The 13,345-nt window shown below is 46.6% G+C and overlaps 1 protein-coding gene across 3 annotated transcripts in view; it reads left to right on the plus strand.

Moving 5' to 3' along the window:
* GALNS (galactosamine (N-acetyl)-6-sulfatase) overlaps positions 1 to 13,345 on the plus strand; it is a 50,250-nt gene that overhangs the window by 29,902 nt on the left and 7,003 nt on the right. For all 3 annotated transcript variants that reach the window (XM_081872072.1, XM_081872074.1, XM_081872073.1), the window contains one exon: positions 6,113 to 6,234. In XM_081872072.1, the coding sequence (XP_081728198.1) occupies positions 6,113 to 6,234 (122 nt within the window). The remainder of the gene's footprint in view (positions 1 to 6,112; positions 6,235 to 13,345) is intronic.

Here is a 13,345-nt window from a genome sequence, read left to right on the forward strand (position 1 = left end):
CACCTTCTCTATAGTCTTGTCTCATTCTCAAGAAGAGGAGAGGAGGGTCTCCACACCACCACCACCTTGGACTATTAAAATGCTGTCTGTTAATTTGGATCTCAAGGCTTGTTGGTTACATTTTTATCCCACATTTCCTTCAAGCAGCTCAAGGTGGTGTACTTGGTTGTCTCCCATCTTACTTTCCCAACAGCCCTGTGAGGTAGGTTAGGCTGAGAGTGAGTGACTAGTCCCTGGTCACCCAGTGAGCTCCATAGCTGAATGAGGATTAAAATCCAGATCTCCCTGGTCCTCATCTCACATACTGGTTCTCCACTCTCATTCTTTTGCCCCTTGTGCTTTCCTCGTAGCAAGACATGAAGGCAGAAGTCTCCTCTCTGCTTGCCTTCCACAAAGCATTTTTTTCTGTCCCCGCTACAGCCCTGGTTGCAGTCCCTGAAAGAAGATGTGTTTTTCATAGCCCCTGGGTGGATTGCATATTAGCCGATAGCTTCAGCTTCTTCCTGGTGCTGTCAGCTTCGTATCTTGTTAGCTTTCAATGATTTTTTTTATCATAAAGGCCACTGTGTATTTTTAAAAGGTTTTGTGTCCATGTTTATACGAAGACCCCTATTGTTTTAATATAAAATGCCAAAGGGTTTTTTTCATGCTGCAATCTTCTCTGATTGCCCTTCTCATCTGACGTGAAGCAATCGATAGCACCTTTTCTACGGGGGGGGGGGGAGGGTGTGTGGTGTGAAGTCAAGTAGAACCTCACAAATAATGACATTTGATTGTGGTCCTCTGAGCATGTGGGTTAGCCATCGATCGCTTCTGCTTGAGAGCCGATGGAGACTTTCTGATTTGCACCCCCCGCCCCCGGTCCCTTCCAGACAGTTAACATGTGAAAAGCGATTTTTGTTCAGCAGGGCTGAAGCAACAGCTGCTGAGAAGAAGTCATAGTAATAGCATTTTCAAAGGAGGGGTCTAGGTGGTGATTCACTCTGCATCCTAATTCTAGAGACTTTTGCCTGGAATCCTCCGGGGCGGTGGAAATAGCCTGTCTTCCCACAGGGTGGCTGGAGCTTGAAGGGCCAAGAGTGTGGTTATGCTGAGGATTCCTGGCTCAATCAGCTTCCTCATTCATAACTTCATTTCCTAGTACGTAGCTCTTTCCCCCGTTCCTCCTGTGCTGTGTCCATTGGAATGAGGAAGCCTCGGCAAGAGGACAGAGACGCTCCTTGTGTCAGCCAGGCAGATATCGCAGTTGCTCATCAGGCCAGAATGATCTGGGATCGTGCCCAGGTGATGGATTGCCAAAGGCCGTTTGTTAACACACGTACGCACACGTTGGTGGTTCCACTGCTTGGCTGGGAGCCAACTGGCAACCGCCTGCTGTTTTGCCTCATGTTTATATCGACTGAGCATCTGTGGCCCATTTGCTTGGGAAATTGATGCACTGGCAGGGCAGCCATAGAGCACTGTGACCAAGGTCGTCTCTCTCTCTCTCTCTCTCTCTCTCTCTCTCTCTCTCTCTCTCTCTGTGTGTGTGTGTGTGTGTGTATGAGAGAGAGAGAGAGAGAGAGAGAGAGAGAGAGAGAGAGAGAGAGAGGTGTGGAGGGGCCAGAGTATATATCTAACGGACCTTTTTCAGGCTGAGGGTAACATCCCCTTCCAGGGACCACATGTTAGTGGAGGGTGGGGGCAGGGGGGAAGAAGAAGAAGAAGAAGAAGAAGAAGAAGAAGGAAGAAGAAAAAGGAGAGGAAGGAAGAAAAATTTTAGGAAGTAGGGCAGGTGGCAGAAGGGACACACATCTGATCTTCCACAAAATCTAGGGTGGAGATGGAAGGGCAACAGAGACGACTCGGTGCTTCTTTAAATACTTAAGAGATTCAAACTGTTCTGTCGTAGACTTGGGGATGTGTGTTATGGCAAAGTCTGCATAGAAAAATCAATAGGTAATCAAAAATTAAAAATGTAGATAGGTTTTTAACAATCTCTGGAAGGAAAAATCAGCTGTGGTATTTTTGGCCTTACTGTAGGGAGGGAAATCAGAATGGGGACTTCTGCCCATGTTTTTGAAGGCAAGTTCCCTTTCTGGATCCCTCCCAGAAGCCACTTCAGATCCTTCTCAGAGAAGGCTGGTTGGCCCAATCCTCACAATTTCATCTGGCTTTAGTTTTCAAAACAAGATGGCTTTTGTGCTTTAGTGTGTGTTTACACAAGAAACTGAGTATCCTTCTTAATCTGGAGTAACATCCGCTTCCATCTTCTTTTGTTTTTACAGTGACTAAAGCAAGTTAGATTCCCCATGGTTGCCACCAATGCAGAACATGCCATGGATAACGTGGGGAACAGCAACCCTTGGGCCACACAAGCTTCAGAAGCCACAGAGTGGCCAGAAGGGTTGGAGCAGACTGCAGAGGAAGCACGCTGTGGGAGCCCCTGCTTCCTCTGTGGTTGTTCCTTTTGATTCCTGCAATGGAGGGGGTTGGACTAGATGATCCTTGGGGTCCCTTCCAACTCTATGATTCTGTGAAAAGGAAGTGGCAGCAATCACAGGGGACACAGCTGGCACAAGAGAACTGCCTGCTGGTCCGAGCTGGGGGTCTGCCCTAATATTGGGAATGAAAGCCAAACACAAGCTGAGTGCTGGTGCAGCAGTTGCAAACCACCATTCTGTTCCTTGGGTGGCTGCACTCACAGCTCACATCTGGAGGTAGTGGGCCTGCACGTGGTAGCGTGGAAATATATTTCAGCACCCAATCAGCTGAGTGCGTTAATGCTAAGGCTGTCTTAACATGAGAAGCCAAGGGTGCTCTGTAAACAGAGCAGCGTGGAAGCAAATACCCAGAGAATAAATTCTTACCTCAAACGAAAACATTTGCACTAGAGGAGCGCAGTACTAATTAGCAGGCTCTTAATTAAATAGCCTTTTTGATTTGCATCCAAATTACAACTTGTATGTTACGTCTTGGCTTTGATTAGCTGTTGTCACCGTCGTCTTCTTCTTAAAATAGTATTGAAATGCTCCACTTTGCGCAAATGCAAGCCCCACTTGGTCTCGGAGGTCTCCAGCACCAGGAGGTGAAAAGGTCAATCACCTCCGTATCCATTTAAAATCCATTATGGCCTGCCTGCTGCAGCTTATCAAGCAACTCTCTCTCTCTTTATTTTTCTAGCCACTGATTCAGGAATCTATAGCTCTGTGCAGGTAAATGGGATTTCATGGGCTTCTAACCTTTCTTACTTTATTGAAAAGCAGAATATTAACTGCTCCACTGACCAGCCTGTCCATTAAAGACACACAGGATATTTTTAGAAAATTGTTTGCCAATCAAATCCCCTCCAACGTCTGTGGAGAGCCTTTCAGCTTAGTGTTCGTTCTATGTGCAAACAGTACAGCTGTGCCGCTGCCCCTCCCGTCCCCCCTTTAAATGGGTTTTGCTATGCTGGCCTCTGTTATGTAAGTCCTTTTCACAAGGAGGGTGACTTCAAGGAACCTGGACAGGCTAGAAGCCTCATGGAAGGGGACAGAGGAAAGCCCTAGATTGACCAGATGCAGCTGAGATACTGTGACCATTGGCAACCTTATAGGAGGCATAGAATAGAGGGGTGTTCTTCAAGGGGATGCTGTCATCTTGCAGTCCCCAGCCAAGAAGACCAGGGCCTGGTCCACACATGCAGGAGACTGAGAGCAGAGAGCACCATATCAGGCTGTGGGTGGAAGCTCCTGTCTGCAAATGGGCAGGGTCACAGCTCAGCGGCAGAGCACCTGCTCTGCATGCAGAAAGTCCTGGAAAATAAGGGAGCATTGGGGAAAGGTTTTTGCCTCTTTTCTCTTCCTGCTGCACTAGTATTATATTTGCTTGGTGTCTGGGATTTATTTTGTCTTGTACCTAGGGGAGCATTCAAAAATGCAATTCTCTGCCTGCCCTCTAAATGGGTCCAGTCCATTCTGCCACCTTGGTCCCAATTTCTCCTCTTGCTGCATGCAGACACATTCTTGGTTTCTTGGCCTGCCAATTGCCCACCTATTTTTTTTTAGCTTTGCCACATGGTTGGTGGAAAAGCAAGGCAGTTCCAGGGCAGCTTCTTCGTCTTTTCTCCTCCCCACCCCAAGCTTCTCCTTCTGATTCCCCGGTTACCTAAAACATCAGTTTCAGGCAACTAGTGGTGGGACAGTGTAGATGTATGAGAGGCTGTTTCTAGGTGACCATGTGTTCTGTCTGCCTGCTTCTAGGCTCTCCAGAATGAGGGGAGGTTTTGCATCTGCAGCTCCCCCCCCCCCTGCTAGGCAGAAATGTGGTCTGTTACCTACAAGAGGAGAAGTAAGAACATACTTGGTGACTGGTATTCAAAGAGACACTTCTAGGGCCCATGTGTATTGAGCTGGCATCTCATTTGCTGATCTTGTACCATATTTATTTAAAAGTATCCTACTGACCCATTGACAGCTCCTTTAGTAGGAAGATGCACTCAGGCTGAAAATAGACGTTGCAGACTGGGTAGTTCAACTCAGTCAGTGTGAGAATGCTGGTAATTGGAAATGCTGCCATTGTAGTGCTGGGTTAGAAGTTGGGCAAGGTGAATGAAGCCATTCTGTGGGTGGTTTAAAAACACACACGCACACACACGCACACACATTAATCCAGGGGGATTTCTAGCAGTTAACTCTTCCTCCAGAGATGTTGGGTGATGGGTGGATACTTCCTGCTGCACAGGATCATGCCCCTCTATGAGATTCAGACTGGTGTAAGCAGTCTACAAATGCACATTTGCACACAACCAAGATGGATTTTTTTCCATCTTTACATGGAAGTTGCCAGCCAACCGGAACATGAGGATGCAGCTTTCTGAGCAACATCCAGGCTGCCATCAGAGCATCCAGCAGACACAACTGTAATGAACTCCTCTCTTCATAATTAATGTTTTAGAAGGATGTGGTGCATGGGGGTGTGGTGCAGAAAGAGAGCTCATTGCATCATGCTCTTGACTCCAGCAAGTGCCCTGTTAGTGATGGTGTGTGTGTTGCAAATAAAAGTTTGGCTTATGGAATAGACCAGAGACATTATAGCATGAATGCAAAGAAAGGGTATGCTGTGGTTGGCAGTATGATATGCCCTGGGTGATAGTTTGGGACAGTGCATTAGTATAGGATTTGCTCTAGAACTGTCATCAGCTGCTGGAGTGCAGCAGTTTTGACTATTTCAACCTGACCTGCCTATTTTGGAATCTGGAGTGGGGCCAGCAATATGTGTTGTCTATCTTTTGATTATGATTCTGCACTTTACACTGAGAGAGTGAGGGATGGTTTCACCCTTTGCATGGTAGAGAGGTTTGCCATGTGTACACTAATTAAAGTAAGGAGATGGTGTACCTGGAAGCCATAGTGGTTGCGAAGCAGGAGCAAGCAAGCTGTCCTGGGGATAGATATTATTGAATGCCTTTAATAAGTGGGTCAAGGCACATGGTTGTGGGGAAAGCATGTCTTGAGGGTTGTGTGTCACTGACTGGGGATGGTGGTGAGCAGGTCCTTCCTAACCACACATGTGCCAGTCAGTTGAGCATGAAAAACAAATTCCATTTTCCAAGCCTCTTTGGGTCCATTTTTCTTGCGTGACATTGAACTCCTAGGAAACCAATTACTGGCCTTTTGGTCCAAAGGCTTGTGAGGCAGCAACCTTGCAAAACGTCTGAGTCTGGTCCTTGCCTGGATGGGAGACCACCTGGGATGCCTATGTATGCTATTCTCAAGCTTTTCCAGGTAGAGGAAAGGGGTGATGCAAATGTAATGACAATTAGGAAGCTTTTCCTGTCCTCAATACAGCCTGGCAGCCAGCCTGAGAACGCGTGTGGGTGTGGAGAGGAGATTCTGGTAATGAATCAGCACTGGGGAAACATGATTTCACTGAGCCACTCTGAAATCCATTGGAATTAACATAGCAACATTTGACAACCCTATGAATCTGGGGCCCTGTATTCATTTGTTTCCAGGTTTTTCTGTTAAATCACTAGGCCTTGAAAGTTTCTTTCTTAATGTAAACTGATGAGAATTCAAGATCCCTGGCCACCTACAGCTCATGTGCTTTTGTTGATCTTTAATGAATGGCATTCCTTTTTCTCTTGCAGGGCATTGATTTCTGCCCCGGCCAAAATGTTTCTGGAGTAACGACCCATGACCAAGAGGAGCACTCCAAGCTTCCACTTCTGTTTCACTTGGGAAAGGACCCTGGGGAAAAGTATCCAATAAGGTAAGGCAGGCATGTGATCGGAAACACAAGTAGTGTTCTTGAGGTGAACATCAGCCTCACAAGAGAGCGAGGTAAAGTGCTCAAGCACAGCATCCCTTTTAACTGCCTTGTCCTTTCTCTGTGGGAAAGAATGCAAGCTTTTGAGCATTACAGAATTGTTCAGCAGCAGCATACAAAGCCAGGCTGACCAGGGCCTGCCATACCATGAGGCAGAGGAAGGCGGGCATCTCAGGCAGCTGGTGCTGGGATGCAGGGAGCCGCAGCAAGGGGCTGGGGCTTTTGTGTACCACGCACTGCCTGCTCTGTGGTAGACCATGGTGTCCCACTGCCAGTGCTGAACTAAAATTTGGCTGCCAGCCGGGTCTGCTTCTGGACTTGGAAAGCGGGGGATGAGGGTGGCATCTTATCTTTTGCCTCAGGCAGCAAAATGTCTTGGGCTGGTCCTGAAGTTGACAGACAGCATCTATGCTTTTAATAACAAGGCTTCTGGGAAGCTCAGAATGAAAGTGTGAAAGAAGCAAGTTGGATCAAAATGCATTATCCTGACAGCACTGCAGCTGTACAGCTCTCTGACAAGCAGGTAAAATGAACTAAAACCAGCAGAACTGGATTTTTAATGGCTGCAGACAAAGACAGCTCTCCTGTGGGGTGAAAAGTGAGGGAGCTGTCTCAGGTGGTAGATTCTGAATGCCATTAAGTAGAAAGCAGGGGCATATCTGACCTGTGGAACAACGCCTCCCCTCCAGTTGGTTCTTCTTTGCAAGCCCCCTCAACCTTAATTAGAGCCGTGCAAGAGGTCTTGACCTCCTTCCAGCCAAGTGGCCCCAGACTTCCAAGCTGCAAGCTGGTTTCAAGACCCTGAGGAGACAGAGAGGGGATCTGCAGTTTTAGGGCATGCGGGCAGGAGGCTCTTTGCAGAGAAGGCCCCTGAAAGCAACATGCTCGGAGTTATAATGGTGCTCTGAATGCTCCCCCCACCCTCCCGCTTTCAGCCCCGAGGGTGTTTTTGATGAAGAGTATAATCACGAAGACTGTCTCCTTGGTAGCAATCATCTTAATGTCAGAGCTGGGAGCCCTCTTGGTGGCGAAGGGGAAGGGTTGTAGCTCAGCAGCAGATGATGCAGTATGCAAGCGCCAGGTCCCCAGTTCAGTCCTTGCATCTTCAGGATCAGGCCATAGGTGATGGGAAAGACTCTGCCTGACACCCTGGAGAGTCACTGTCAGTCAGAGCAGATGATATGTAGACTAGGTGGAGAAATATTCTGGGCTGGGAAAAGGCAGCTTTCCATGTTCCTAAGGAACTTGGCATGTTTGTGTAGCCAGAAGCTATTCAAGATAGGTTTCACTTATCCCTAAGATTAAATCCATGCTCCATTAAAGTGTTTAAGATATCCTGCCGCCTGCCTTTTGCCCTCACCTGAGGCCACTGAAAGGCAGGGTGTGAACTGAGAGTCTGTGGCAGCTGTTTGGTAAGCATATTTCCATGCCTGCCTCCTCCCTATGAATTGGCAGGTGAGCCTGGGATTCTAGCAGCCACCAGGAGTAGCTGCAGAGAGGCACATGAGGTTGCATTGGCAATGGAGCAAAAGAGCCTTGGCGGATCAGTTGGAAAGGTTGGGCGGGTTTTCTCACGAGGAGCCGGAGTGTACCATCTGCTTTCCCTGAAACAAATCCTGTTTACAAAATGGAGCGTTAAGGAGAGAGGAAACGGGCGTTGTTGGCTCCACCTTCACCAAAGTGGCTTTTACAGCAAGGTGCTCTTGGAACTGACAGGGCTGCAATTACCCATCCTTCTAAATAGCGGAGCACTTGCGCTCATTCCATTACTGTCCCTGCAGAACCACGTGACTGCGCTGCCCACTAAGTGTTCTCTCCTGGGGAGGAAAGGAAAAAGAGATGCTGGTCCTATCCTTGGAGTGAATAAGATCTTCCTACTTTTCAGCCCTAATGAATTCTTTTTGCAGTTGATTTTTGTTGCTTGAGTGTTGCTGGTTCACATTGCACTAACTGCAGGGGCAGGCAGTGTGGGAGTGAATCATGAGCTGGAGAAGTATAGCTGACATAGGTTTTAATGTGCACATAATTTGCGTAAACTCTGCATATAGAGATGCTATCATTGGGAGTGGGGGGTGAAATAATTCCATCTTTGATCTCGCTGTGGTTCTTATTGGAATCACCAATTCTGGCACAAACTCAAAATTATTCATAACCTCTTTTGACCCAACTTATTAGCCAAAAAGGCTCCCAGAGCTGTTTACAAAGATTAGTAGTAAGACAACCAATCTGAAATGCATTACTTGCAAGGAAAAACTGATGAGGAGGGAGGAGGAAAAAAGGAAGGCCAGTTTTTCAAGTTTCAGTACTTGTAATAACCCACTGGGAAGGAAACAGGGTAGCCTGACAATATGACTTTCTCTCGCTCACCTTGAGGGTGATTTTGTTTCTCTCCTTTCCTTCTCTCATTCTCTGAAGCGTTTTGGTTGCACTAATCAGAAAGAATGCTGTTCCCCTTTCCCAGAGAGTTGGGTGTTGGTTGTGAGCTTCCTAGAGGGGCACTGTGAGAGCAGGGTACTGGGCCAGATGGGGCTTTGGTCTGATCCAGCAGGGCCATTCTTAAGTTCTTAACCTTAATTAACCTTAATTAACCTTAACCTTAATTTGGATCTGCAGATTCCTCTTGACTTAAAGGCTATAGTTATATTCATAGGTGTGATTTAAGTGAAGAGAAACTTAACATTTCAGTAGGCAGCTATGTATTAATTTATATTGATAATCGTTTATGCAATACTATTTCTTTTTTTGTCAAGACCATGCATAGTCCACACTAGAAGCAGAAATTGTCTACCAAGCGAACCCACATCCAAAGACAGATCATAATGTTTTGCTGCCTGAAGTGCGACCTCTGCTATGACCAATACTCTAAAATGTCTTGTTGCATCTTTTCATAGACAAGTTCCTGCCTTCATCTATCCCACCACCGCCCAGTGCTGCCTAGTAGGGCTGCACTGAGAAACAACTTTGAATGCTACATTGAGCAACACCTTGAATCTTAGAGCTGAATATTTTATTTATTATTTATTACATTCAGATTCCCATCTTTCTTACAGATTGGGCAGTGAAATTATGGCCAGCCCAACTGCACGCAGTGAGCCTCAGGGCTGTCTGGAAAATAGAAATAGCATAGTGGCATCATATTATCATAACATCAGTAACATCTCAAGAAGAACTGCCTTGTAAAGAAATTTAATTTTCAAAGGCCTGCCTGAACAGTATTGGGTCTTCGCAGGTCCTTGCACAACATGCTGCTCACCACACCACACATCAGCTTTCTGAATACATCATGCCAGTCCAACAGTCTGCATATGTAGAATTATTTCTGCAATTTCCCTCCCCCTACAAAAGGAGCAACCTGCCATGCTTGGTGCAGAAGCCCCATCATACCCCCTCTTTTATGTCCTATTGGGCCCCCAGGCATGGCCCCAATGTTGTCAAGTTTATCTTACCAACCACAAGAGCTGGAAGCTTCCTTACAAAAAGAAAAAGCTATGGCTGTCGGTATGCTGAGTTCTGCACCCAGCAGCAAATCCCAGGCATCCCAGTCCTGCAAGTGTAACACACAGAGCTCCAGTTTACTTTTGTGCTTTGGGCTGAGGGGTTTTCCTTTCAAAATCCAAGCTACTTGGATCCAGATTTGGGAGCTCTCTCTCCGCAGGGCATCCCCTGCCTTGTCATCTAATTGTCTCTTTGGAAAACCGCCCTTTCTGAGTTGAGCTGCATTCCATTGTTTTCATCTGCAGCCATTTCTCATCTGGCTCCCTTGCTTTCCAAACACCCGGCAAGCTATTGTCTTGATTGAATTTTATGGGGAGATTATGACACGATTATGGCGAAATGATGTTTTAATATGCAGGGCATAATAGAAAGGCGCACATTCTCTCTCTCTCTCTTTAAATAAATATAATAATAAACCAAATGAAAGTTCATTTGGGAAGCTCTCTAATGTTTATATCCTCTCATATCTCCGGTCACATTGGAAGCCTTGTGGAAAGGAGGTCTCCCCTTCTTTGTGGGTAATTAAATTATCCTCATTTGCAGAGATGTTACTACTGTGGCGGGTGCGTATTTTTGATTTGCCTTAATTATCCCCCTTGGCAGCCTGCCTGTTGGGAGTCCCTGTATTAGTGCTTCTCAGAGGGAGAGCAAGTGTTTTCTTGCCCAGGCATAATTTCACTCAAAAGATGGGTACCAGCAAGGGCCCTGCAAGAGGAACAAAAATGGGCTTGTCGGTGATTCTGTCCACAGAATATGGGGAGGACCTGCCTGTCTGTGGGGATGCTGTAAACCTGAGCTCACTGTATTGCACATACCACTGAACATAAGATAATCCCCAAGCTGGATCAGGCCATAGGTCCCTCATAGTCCAGCATAGTTCATGCTCTCTCTCTTTGTAGTCTCAGGGTTCCAAGCTGTTCTCCCAGTGTCTAGGTCTTCCTGCACAGAGGAAGAGCAGTGTGCAAATGTGGTGTTGTTTTTCAAATGAGAGCCTGTCTTGGAATAAAATATAAAATGGGGAGAAAATAGGTGAGGTGATGTCTATATTATGCCAACTTGCATTGCTATGCATCTTAAGTTTTTAGGGGTGGGAAATGCTTTCTCCAGCAAAGACTCCTATGTTACCAGATCCTTCTTTGTTTTGTCTTGAGTCAGGGGGTGAGGCACACAACTCATTGCAGATGGAAAGAGCTGCACCACCTGGCTTTGCAGGCATTTGGATGCAGAAAGAGAGAGAGAGAGAGAGTGTATGTACACAGATACTTAAACAAAGGAAGAGAGAAATACAAAAAAAGCTATATATATATATTTACAGCTTGGCTTCTCATCATTCAGATTCAGAAACCTCAGACAGTTCTGTGAAGCTGGAAAGGGGAGTGTAAAGGCTCAAAGATTAAGATCATCATAGCCCAGGGAGGGAGGCAATATATTAACACCAGCTCCTTCCTTCCAGCCCCAAACTGAGTTTTCACGGCAGGCCACGGCGGGGTTAACAATGGAGTGAGTTGTGTACAGATTTTGCTTGGAGTGGGAGGGCAATGAGAACAGATTGCAGAAGCACAATTACGCTAAATGAACTAAACACACGCCACACCTGTGCCTGGGACCTTGCGCCTCCAATCCATCCCTGATTGGCTCTCTGGGGACTTCCTGGAGGTAAAGTGTCAATTAGTGTAATGACCCTGGACTCTGTCCACTCTGCTCCTTCATCCTGAGCGTGGAATAATTCTGCGTACACAGGGGGAATCTCTCCGAGCAAACTCCTCACAACACCACCTGCTCACCCTGGCGCGCTCTTCCCTCTCATTCTTCCACTGCAATTCCCATCCTCCCTTTAGCAGGCTTGAAGAGACGGAATACAAATTTAGGGCAGCCCAGGGGCAAAGCAGCCTGTCAGTTTGCTTAGACAATAGGCGTTCCAAACACCTGTACAGGCATAGCACCAGCAGCAGCATGAAAATTGCTATGGATTCTGGTCATTCATTCCCTCATGATTCTTTTTCCTCCCTTGGATAATGCAGAGGTGGGCATGACCAAGCAGCTTTTCTTTGCGGAGCAAGGGGTATTGTACACCCCATATACAATCTATATGTGCACCAGCCTGTTAACCAGTTCAAATAGCTGATGAGGATAAGTGCAGGAGAAGACAAGATCTCTACAATCTGTGCTGCTGGCTCTCTGCTTTTGTGTGGGAAGATTTCCTGTGTGCACCCCAGTGAAATAAACAGCCTCCATCATCCAGTGCTGGCTGATGCCCATGTTCCCTGCTTTTATTAAACTTGACAGCAATGTCTGGTGGGCAGCTGCAAGAAGACAGACAGGTGAGGTTAGTGCACCATTGCCTTGCTCCATTGTGGCTCGTCTTGGCCTTGCATAGCACAGCACAGGAGTGAAAAATTGGGGAAGAGCAAAGCAGCTGCGATCTGTTCTCCAGGAGCCTGTAAATTTGCACAGTTCCAGGATGCCATAGTTTGGCGCATGAACCAGGCCATTGCCTTTTTCTGTGTGTGTTAATACTATATGATAACAATACAATACTATAGATCTTGCTCTACTTATTTCTCCCCGTTGCCAGTTGTTGGGAATGACTTGCACTGTTCTTTCTTTGTGTGCATATAAAATTTATGTTCCCATTACTAATTTCTTGAAATGCCTTTGCATTTGTTTTCAGTGCCACAACAGTCTGTTTGATGCAACAGATCAACAGGGCTACCCCTCTTAAAAAGTGGGATAGTGGGTTCAGATCAAAGCAGGCCCCTATTTTCCAGAGACTTCAGCAACCTGTTCTCACAGTGGCTAAGCAGATTCCGACAGGAAGCCTACAGGCAGGGACCTGAGCACAACAGATGACCTTAACAGATTGGAGAACTGGGCCAAAACTAACAGAATGAATTTTAGTAGGGACAATTGCAAGGTTCTGCACTTAGGCAAAAAGAACCAGCTGCACAAATATAAAATAGGGAAAACCTGGATTGCCAGTAGTACATGTGAAAAGGATCTAGGGGTCTTAGTAGACCAGAAGTTAAACATGAGCCAACAGTATGATGCAGCAGCAAAAGAAGCGAATGCTATTCTAGGCTGCATCAACAGAAGTATAGTGTCCCAATCAAGAAAATGGCTAGTAGACACTGATAGCTGTTGCCTTAAAGGCTTATCTGTATCTGGTTGGCTACTGGGAAGCAAGATCCTGGGCTAGACAGACTGCCATTGGGTCTCCTCCAGCAGTTGGTTCTTATGTTCTGTGGCAGAAGAGGTCACAAATTCTCTCTTCTCTGAGATGAAGTCTGTCATTGTTCTCAAGAATGCAGTTCCTCCTTGCAACCTTCCTTCCACTTTGTTCTGAGCCGTGCTTAGATCCAGCTCCACCATTGGACTTTGTGTGTGTGTGTGTTTGTCTGGAAGGCTGCCAAGAAGATATGGTATTTATAGCACTTACTGGAAACCGTTGGCGTGTTCCTCGGTTTCAAATGTGATTGATTTTGGAGAAGGAAATGCTCTGGAGCCCCCGGGGCCAGTGGGCAGCTCGGACCAGGAGTAAAGGGGGTCCAGGGTTAGGCCT

The sequence above is a fragment of the Podarcis erhardii genome, assembly GCF_964252035.2.
Source record: "Podarcis erhardii genome assembly, chromosome: 7".
Classification (NCBI taxonomy): Eukaryota; Metazoa; Chordata; class Lepidosauria; order Squamata; family Lacertidae; genus Podarcis; species Podarcis erhardii.